Raw genomic sequence first — 9,994 nt, forward strand, 5'->3', positions numbered from 1 at the left:
TTTAATTTACCTCATGATGTTCCAGTGTTCCTGACTATTTTGAGTTAGTATCTCCGTCTTCATCTGGACAGCTGCTGTGCAATTCTGTGGCAATGGCACCCAAATAATTGGTCTAAACTCCCAGAAATTCAAGTCATCAGTGGCCCCTTGGAATTTTGGAAACAACACATCTAGATAAGTGAGATTATAAAAGGTAACTCAAAAGATTTAAGCACAATCTGATTCCCTGAACTCTCTACCAACTGGCTGTGATCCGCCTTCTAGGGTGAAAGGAAACAAGTTATCCCATGTTCTTCATGACTTGCTTTCAGGTATTTTAAAACTGCACAATACTGTCTCTTCACTTCTATTCCCAGCCCTTTCAACGACTACAAATAAGACTTTGTTTAGGATTTGTGTGTTAAATGGACCTGGTTGATGCTTTTGTTTAACAATATAAGAAATAGCTTCTGGAATCAATCCACGATGCACAAATCTTTTGGCATCAGTAGACATTAAATTGTTCATTGAATGGATGGATTGTGATACCCAGATTAAGGTATCAGCATATGCTATACATGCATTTATAAGATGTTATGCATCATGAAGCTCTTAAAGAGGAAATTGATTTGGGAAATTGGGTAGTATAATACATTGTTATGATCATTTGTGTATATATAAAAATACATGCTTTCTTCTATATGTTGCTAATTCAGCACAGGGAAGCCATATATGAAGAAGGAAAACAAATGTGTTATGCTTGGCTGGAGTTCTTTTAAAATTTCTTCAGTAGTGCTAGAATTTTGAGTTTAATATTTCCAGAATTGATTTTCTGTCCACAAATATGGTAGATCAGGATGAAATTCTAGAAATACTTGCTAAGGTGGCTCCCATCCATGCTATGAAAAATATTTCATATTCATAAATGCTTGATGAAAATATGCAGCTGACATTAATGTTTCCTGGTAAATGTTGCAAATTGATCAATACATATCAGTATAATTTTATTGGCAAAACTCAGCATTAGTAAGTTTTTCAAAAACAATCTGACACACAAAAAGTGAGATGACTTATGTGAAAGAAAGGCATCACCAGAATTTTGCCCGCAAACTCCTCTGAATAGGGGAATGGGAAAATAAATTTATTTATTTATTTATTTATTTATTTATTTATTTATTTATTTATTTATTTATTTATTTTCCTGCCCTTATGGTAGAGAACATATCCAACACATCTTCCTTCTTCTATTTTCCCCATAACAACAACTCTGTGAAGTGGGTTGGACTGAGAAAGTGAGTGACTGGCCCCAAATCAGCCAGCTGGCTTTCATGGCTAAGGCAGGAGTTGAACTTGCAGTCTCCCACTTTCTAGTCTGGTGCCTAAACCACTAGACCAGGGGTAAGCAACCTTGGCTCTTATGACTTGTGGACTTCAACTCCCAGAATTCCTGAGCCAGCCATGCTGAGGGGAAAGGGAGAGTTTCCAAGCTGAGGCATGCTGGCTCAGGAATTCTGGTAGTTAAAATCCACGAGTCATAAAAGAGCCAAGCTTGCCTACCCCTGCATTAGACCAAACTGGCTCTGAAAATGCATCAAACTGGATACATTGACAACACACAGAAATCAATTTTTATTCACTGTATCATTGTACCAGCATGACAGCATCATACATTCTTTGAAGCAGAGGCAGGACTTTTTGATCAAGATGAATCCTCATACAATGTGAAGGCTGATCACACCACAAACCAGAAGCAAGAGCATATTTCAGCAACAGTTCCACTTTGTTTACTCAACTCCTGTTTGCAAACCATTAGCTGGTGTTGAGAATCATGCATTTGTTTCAGAATTTTCTCTTTCAAAATATCCTTGATTAAGAATCTAGCCAAGAACAAACCATCTTCTGTTCTAATATTAAGAATCTGAAATGTAAACATACTGGGTAATTTTTTTTTAATTAGAATTATTTTGAAAATAACCATGCACAGCAGAGATCCTGTATCCAATGTTTTCTCCTTTACTTTTTGAAAAATGCTTGCAAGTTTCCTCTATCTTAGATAAACTGTATTCAACAGAGCTGGAATGTGTTTAATGGTATATGGAAATGACCTTGGAGACAGAAGGAAGAGCCACAGACTAAGCAACTATTCTGCAAAAGGTATCTTGGTTCACAGAAGAGAAAAAAAAACATGGGAAACATTTCAGAAGAAACCCTAACCCTAACCCGAGCCTCCCTAGTTTTCTGTAGAGTAAAAGGAAGGGAGGAATATTTTCAGACTTGCAAGGTTCTATTAATGTAACTCTACAATAAAGACAAAGTTAATATTCTTTGATGTGCCTCTTGTCTGCACTATCTTGAATGGCTAACACCAGGGTAATTCACTCACTGGAGGAATGTCCATCACTCTACACAGCTTTTGTCTTAATAATATCTACTTTGACTTACACTTCAGGTTCCTAATGCAGTAGCAACTGAAGATACTTTTCAAGTAGATTGATGGTCCTACAGTTGAAGGTAAACAGTTAAGAGAAGTAGAAACCGAAGGAAAGGGGTAATAGGTAAGACAAGGGTTGGGGCAAGTGAGATGGGGCAACAACAGGAAATAGAATTGCAGGAACTGGGCAGGAAAGGAGCTGAGAAGAAACATTCCAGGGAGATGAGGAGAGATACCAAAATATCTGATCCTGAGAAGAGTCAAAAGAGCAAAATAGTTGCATTCTATCTGTTGCTACTGAATTTTTGCTTTTAATGTGGCTTCAGGAAAAATTACTGGGAGGAATCCTATTATTTATCTTTAATTTTAATTAACTAAATACAATTAAAGTATTTTTTTCTTGTACTGACCTCTCCTTGTTTTTGGAATGAGAGCACTGGCAGACTACTCAAGGGCCAATGTAGCTTGCAGCCCCATAATTTTGTGCACCTGTCCTAGATAGCAGCAAAGTGCTGGAGAGGATATTGCGGCAAAGGGGGATCCTTCTGGCCATCTAATTAATGTATTTTGGGTAGGAGTGGGCAAACTACCTTTATGATCTGTGGACTTCAACTCCCAGAATTCCTGAGCCAGTTCTGACAGTTGAAATTTACAGGTCGTAAAGGGGCCACAATTGCCCATTCTTGCTTTTGGGCACAATCAGGTTAAATGTACTTATATGCTATTTGGTTGCTGTATCTTTAGTATTTGCGTTAACTAACAAAGCATCTCTACTAAGAGTTGGGCAAAACACTGGGCTATGCTATAATGAGGCTCAGGCAGAGGATTTTTTTTAGCTCTTCTTCCTTGCTCTCACTTATATCTGACACTCAATTTGCTGAGCACATGCATCTTGCTCTCTTATTCACTTCACTGAACTATTTTTAAATATAAGCTTTCCCCCTGAATTTTGATCACGTGACAATAGGGATGCCGCAATGGTCATAAATGTGAAAAACGGTCATAAATCACTTTTATGAGTGCCATTGTAACTTCAAATGAATTGTTGTAAGTTGAGGATTACCTGTACTTTCCCTTCTTCCCTTTCAGTGTTTCTGTTTCAGTTTCAATCCCACCAGTACTCACCATTTTGATGCTGTGTGCAAGGCTTCTTCAAGTCAAACCCAATTGCTGGTAGCTTCATGGATGTTCCATATAATTTTCTTGGCAGTGATACAGAACTGATTTAACTTCTGGGACAAGTCCATGGCCTTGGCATTTCCTGATGGTTTCCCCTCCTAGTGCTAATGAGGCTTGACACAGTTTAGAGTTCCAAGGTCAGCTAATGCTGGCCTGTTGCTGCCAGCTACTTGTTCTCAAAGTGATGCTCTAAAATGCTATCAGCTAATGTTCAACTCTAGACTTAATTATCTTAAGACCTCTATTGCTTTAAAAGGTGCTAAACAGGAATGCTGCCAGTTTTGCTTTTGCTAATTCAACTTATAAAGGTTCTTGCATCTTGCCCCAAAGTCCTGCCTAATAGAAGACAGAGATGGCTGGAAAACAAGGCACCCCAGAAGACATTCAGGAAAGGGCAAAAGGAGCCAATATAAGTGCCGCCAAGAGAGATTTCTGTACTAAGGCAGCCCTGCTTACAGCTTAATTTAAGACCAGCAGAAGCTTCTGCATATTTTTCCTGGATAAAATAGGCAGGGCTGCATCTTTGGTTGTGAAACAACTGAGAATTTTTCTCCTGGATTGGTGTTTAGGTTCTGCAATTTTATTTAAAACCCCAACAAAGGGAGATCCTCTTCAGAATCTAACTGAAAGGCTAAGGCTAAGGAAGTGTTTCTCAATCTTTAAAGTTTAAAATGTATGGACTTCAATTCCCAGAATTTCCCAGCCAGTATGCTGATTGGGAATTCTGGGAGTTGAAGTCCACACATCTTAAAGCTCACAAGGCTGAGATACGTTGTGCTAAGGAGTCTATGGTTCACCTCCTGGGTAAAATGCTTGCCTGTGCTTCTCAATTGCCCTTCCATGTCAAAATAAATCAGAGCTGGAGATTGCATGATGGAAACACCATGCAATCACACACCCCTCTCCTCATTTCCCTGAGTAGCAGGGCAGGAGTAGAAACTGATTCCTTAAGAGGATCTTTGAAATGGAATGTCAGGTGCAGATGTACCCTCTAAAGGCAAATTATCCAGGGCATCTGCTCAAGCACTCCATGAGGTAGGCAGGGTTGAGAGAGATTAGCTCAAATTCACCCAGTGAATTTCTTAGGTTGCGAGGGACTTGAACTTAGACCTTTATGGTTCTAGCCCAACACCTGAATCTGTACTGGTTCTCTTAATGTTGTAACTTTCTATTGTTCATATTATGAATTCATCATGCAATTATCTGTCTCACCCATTGAGACAGCGTCTTCTTGATGTTTTCCCATCATTTTCCCCAATCGTTCCAGAAACTAGGGATGACATTCACAGGAAAGCAGCACAATGCCTCTAGATTGGTGACATAGAAACGGTCTGTTCAGTAAAACCCCAGGACTTTCTGTATTCCCCTGAATGGGTTTCTTATCCCATGACCAAAAACTGAAATGTCCACAGTGTTTGCTTTAACCTTGAAATGTGGGGTGCCATTTGCAGATGGCTGAGAAACTTCTTCAGATTACTTTTTTAGTGTAAAATTAGAGCAATTCAGATTCAATAAGACTGCAGTGGACAAAGGGAAATTACCCTTCCTCCTGATTAAGACTGTGTGTTGCAAAATGCATGAAAAATTACAGGGTAGAGTAGGAGCCACCATTTTCTGTGTTTTCCCTTCTTTACTTGTGCACTCCTGGGAGGAAGAAAAGGGTTGCATTCTTGCATTCATTATCAGAATAACTAAATTTTCCCTTTCTAGTTCAGCTTTATATGATTGGCATCCCTATTCATAGTAATGACAAAAACACTTGAAATTACTAGCTATATACAGAACTAAAAAATAGTTCTTAGCTTCTTTCCAGTAAGTTACATAAGTGCTTCTTTCCATGACCAAACTTTTCCAGCTGCAAGCCACCTTGTTTTGTAAAGACATGACAATGCTTGATATGGATACAGATATTTAATAGTTCACATGTAATGAAACAGTGTTGATACAGAAAATATACTATAAAGCCTTCTTCTTTCTTCAGTCAAGTATGATCCATCCTTAATTATTAGGCCAGCCCTTCAATTTACAGGAGTTATTTGCTAAAAGGTACAAATATTGCCAGCTGCAGGGGAAGTTGATGTCACCACGATTGATGCTAAATGGGGAATGGAGCTCTAAAGATCATTATCTGGAATTGAAGCTTAAGGACCATCTTTCTAGATCAGGCATGTCAAACTCGTGACGTCACATGACGTCGCGCAACATATCGGAGCTTTTTCCTCCATTGCCGGTAATGGGGTGGGTGTGGTTTTGGGATGACACATCCGGCCTGTGGGCCGGCAGTTTGACACCCCTGTTCTAGGTGGATAAATTATGGCATATTCTGCCAATACTCAGAATAATAGCAACTATATAGCATTTCCATCTTCCAAGGAGCTATATTAGCAAATGCTGGGATCAAACAAAAGTGTCATCTACCTAAACAGAATAGACACCAGCCTGAAGTAGCAAGAGGGTCCTTGATTGGCTTAAATCCATGCTTGCCAGCTACAGTTTGTTAATACCAGTTCTTGGGATTTTTCTTCAAAGCCTCTTTCATAATCTGCCTTTGACTTTTATCGGTCTTTTGAAGTCCTATCTGTTTCCCCACAGTTTTACAAATGAAATCATTTCAAAGAAAATGATAGACACATGGCCCAGTGGCAGAGCAATAGCTTTCTGAAGTTACAAGGACAATTTCTCCTGTTTTCAATCTTAGATTCAAGAGTGGAACAATTTAGCAGAGCTGCTTTCTCCCTCTTTTGTTCGCTCACTCCTCCAGCCCTCCCTCTCTTCTTCTATAGTTTGAAGAAACTAAAAAGAGCTTAGTCCTAATACATGATTTCCAAACATGGTTCATCTTAAAATCCCGGGTTCCATCCTATGAAGATGGAATTATTTTAATGAGGATCAACAATAAACATGCTTTGTTTTTCTATTTACGGATCATCCCCTCTAACTAGGATGAATGCATTCCACATCATTCAACTTAGCCTTTCACTTTTCTTACTAGGAAAGGAAACAGAGTTAAGTGGAGAAGTCTTTCTTAATTCCAATGAACAGAGAGTACACCATAATTGGAAATGCAGATATTATTTTATTTGGACTAATCTTAAAAAAAACTTCCTTAAAACACTCACACCCTACTATTATAGAAATTATAGTCTCATAAACCCATAAAAGTAGCCTGTCTGCTGGATTGGATCAAAAATTCATCTAATTCAACATTCAGTTACTCTAATGGCAAACCAGATGCCCATGGAAAGCTCATAAGCAGGATATGACAGCAAGGGCTTTTCTTGCTGTTGTTTCTGGGCGGTTTGTATTCAGAAACATGGCTTTTGAAGATATGTGGACTCATCATGCCTAGCTTTATTCTTCACAAATAAAATTGTTCAAAGTCATGGCCATCACAGTGTCAATGTCACTATCTAGATTTTTTTTATCTTCCACAATCCTTTGTCATTGTCTAGAATCCTGATTTTCTCTGTCTACTTCTTCCCTTCCATGCCTAATTCCACATCCCTCCCCTAATACAAGCTTTCCCCTTGTTGAAGTTACTTCAGACTTTGATCACTCTTGTCTCCACTTTCCCCACTTTTACCTTTATTAAGGTGCAGCAGTTGGCATTCCAAGTGAAGTCATTTCATAAATTTCCCCATGCTCCCACATTTCTTCCCTGAGTACTAGAATACACTGTCCTCATTTTCTTCCATGTTGATAAACACCCAACCATCCAAGAAGTACGGCTCTTCAGACACTGACCAACTCCCCCATCCCACAATAAGGCAGTTCCAGGAATGCTTCAACACAGGAACCACATCTACTGATTCAGGGGACAGAATGGATTTCTTTCTTCATTGGTGTCAGTCTCTCAGACTCAACAATACAGCTCAATGGAAGTGATGGAAGGAACAATATTAGAGCAGCTACTGTACATCACCATCCCAGGGGGATAACAGATGGCATCAGGAACATCTGCTCTAGCAGGAGGAAGAAGAGGAGGAGCAGAACTGCTTGCAGGCTGAATGGTCATTAGGTTCTTCAGTACCTGCTCTTCCTGCTCAGGCTTGCTGGTACCCGTGAATGGGCGCATGGTGGTGGTGGAGGGTGAAGCAATCCTCCACAACAGCTTCTTGAGGGCTTTACGGAAGTCCCTGCGCATGAGGCAGTAGAAGATGGGATTGAGGCAGCTGTTGGAATGTGCCAGGCAGACTGTGATGGGGAAGAGGTATGCCTGAGAGAGAAAGTAAGCATGGCTGAAGTGCAGAAGGTTCAGTTTGATGAGGACACCCCAGGTAGTGAGTGCCTGGTTGGGCAGCCAGCAAAGGAAGAAGGACAGTACCACAATAGTCACTGATTTGGTCACCTTGGATCGGCGCTTAGTACTTGGCCCACAGGAACCGGCACCCACATGTCTGTCACTAATGAAGCGCACCAGCAAAAGGTAGCAAAGGGTGATGATGGTCAAAGGCAACAGAAAGCCCAGCAGGACCTTTTGGGCATGGTAGAGCCCCAACCAGAATGGAGTATTGTTGCCTTGGCTATCAGGTATCTTGACCAGACAGAACTCCTCACCAAAGATAGTGGAGGTGGTGGAGAAGATGCCATTGGGCAGAGAAGCTAGAATGGCTAGGATCCATATGAGTGCACACAACCATTTAGCTGAAGAGCAGCCATCTAAGAGCCCTCCTCGTTTCCTGCTTTTCAGGGCAGAGGCCACTGCATGGTAGCGGGCAACGCTCATGGCAGTGAGAAAGAAAACACTGGCATACATGTTCATGGCTGTCACATAGGAAAGCATCTTACACATGATTTTGCCAAAGAGCCAGGTGAAATCCAGAGCATTCTCCACTGCCCAGAAGGGCAGAGTCAGGACAAACTGGAAATCAGTCATTGCCAAACAGATCACAAAGAGATTGATGGAAGACTTTTTCCATTTGCTTTTCATCAGGTAGAGCACCAGCACGTTGCCAATTAGACCGAGGGCGCACACCACAGAGTAGATGATGGAGATGAAGATCCGGAGGACGATAGAACTGCCTCCCTGTAGTCCATCTGCTCTCTCCAGCTTGAGGAAGCTTCTCCAGAACTCCTGCAGGGACTCGTTGGTGCCATTGCTTAACAGCCTCTCTTCTAGCAGGCTGGGGAAAGCGTTGAGTTCTCCTCCTGCTTCTGCTTCTTTTATGCTATCAGTAGCTGCAAGCGAGCATCCCATGGCAGAAGGGAAATTTGTGTGTCTTCTCAGCTCCACATAACAAGCTGCCACTCAAGAAAAAAAAAAGGTCTCTCTTTTCAGAAGTCGCCAGTTAAAGGAAGGATTCCATTCAGCCGGCAAGCGGGAGAGAGTCTACCTAGGCTGCGAGATCTTTGGCAGGGAATTTGGGAAGAAAAGGTACGGAGCAGTGGCAGCTGGAGGAAGCTCACAGCTGATCTTCTTGGGAACTGAGGCGAGAGGACATCCAAGCTGCCGGACGCCCGAACCAGATCCAAAGACAGGAGACCACAGACTTCGGGGGAGCTCCAAGGAAAGTCACTCACTGTTGGGGTAGATCTGGCAGCGGAGCCTTCCAGAAGTCGCTGCCGGCTACTGAGCGTGCAGCTAACTAAGCCCGATTGAAGTTGAACGCGGGTCTTCCGGCCATCTCCCAAACAGCAGCATTTCTTAACACTTTTGTCCAATCTGCAACTATCGCTCAATGCAAGTTCTGCCTCCCGCTCCGTTGCAGATGGTTCTACTGCGTATCAGACTCCGCGGGCTGCTTTTAACGTGCGCGCGCAACAACGCGCGCCTGGTGCTCTCCAAGGTCCTGCAACGCCCTCCCGCCCCCGCCTCTCCTTTTACAATCAAATTGGCTGCTGCCGAGATAGAAATCTGTTTTAATCTATACCAGCGGCTTCAGAAAGGACTCACGGTACCTTAAATGGTCAAAACTCTTTTGAATTGTTTCATATGATCTTTGCACATCTCTCCATTTAATCCCACAACTACTATCCCCATTTCATATGTATGTAATATCTGCTTTCTATTTATAAATTCATCACAAAGTTCCCCACAAGTTATTTTCAATAAAACTTGGTGAACAGCGGTAGTGATTAGATTTTTTTTTAATGGATAGTGGGAGTGATGATGATAGGACTTTTTTTAATGTGCCAAGTAGAGAAAAAAAAAGAATTTAGATAAATAAGCAGTTTTTGATTTCAGTTATAATAATGTTTTATTTATTTGTGGAACTCAGCTTTCTGCTATTATATTTCCTTTTAAAAGGAAAGTGGAAAAATAAATGCAAAAGACATTGATGAATAAAATATTTATTAGGACCAATCAAAATGCAACAAAACGTGCAAACTTCAAATACTTTAGGTGATACAAAATCAGAGATGAAGAAAATACAACTACATAGTCTACATCTACCCATTTGGGTA

The 9,994-nt window shown here is 41.0% G+C and overlaps 1 protein-coding gene across 1 annotated transcript; it reads right to left on the reverse strand.

Moving 5' to 3' along the window:
- Window positions 1-5,533: 5,533 nt before the first annotated feature.
- RXFP3 (relaxin family peptide receptor 3) lies at window positions 5,534-9,319 on the reverse strand. Its single transcript, XM_039349044.1, has one exon. It carries the CDS (start codon window positions 8,784-8,786, stop codon window positions 7,449-7,451), a length of 1,338 nt encoding a protein of 445 aa, XP_039204978.1. The 5' UTR covers window positions 8,787-9,319; the 3' UTR covers window positions 5,534-7,448.
- Window positions 9,320-9,994: the final 675 nt, after the last annotated feature.

This window comes from Crotalus tigris, unplaced genomic scaffold (genome assembly GCF_016545835.1).
Source record: "Crotalus tigris isolate CLP2741 ecotype Arizona unplaced genomic scaffold, ASM1654583v1 scf7180000018221.231157, whole genome shotgun sequence".
Classification (NCBI taxonomy): domain Eukaryota; kingdom Metazoa; phylum Chordata; class Lepidosauria; order Squamata; family Viperidae; genus Crotalus; species Crotalus tigris.

Excerpts from the sequence above, each read along its gene's own strand:
- RXFP3 (XM_039349044.1), bottom strand. The coding sequence starts at position 8,786 with ATGGGATGCTCGCTTGCAGCTACTGATAGCATAAAAGAAGCAGAAGCA.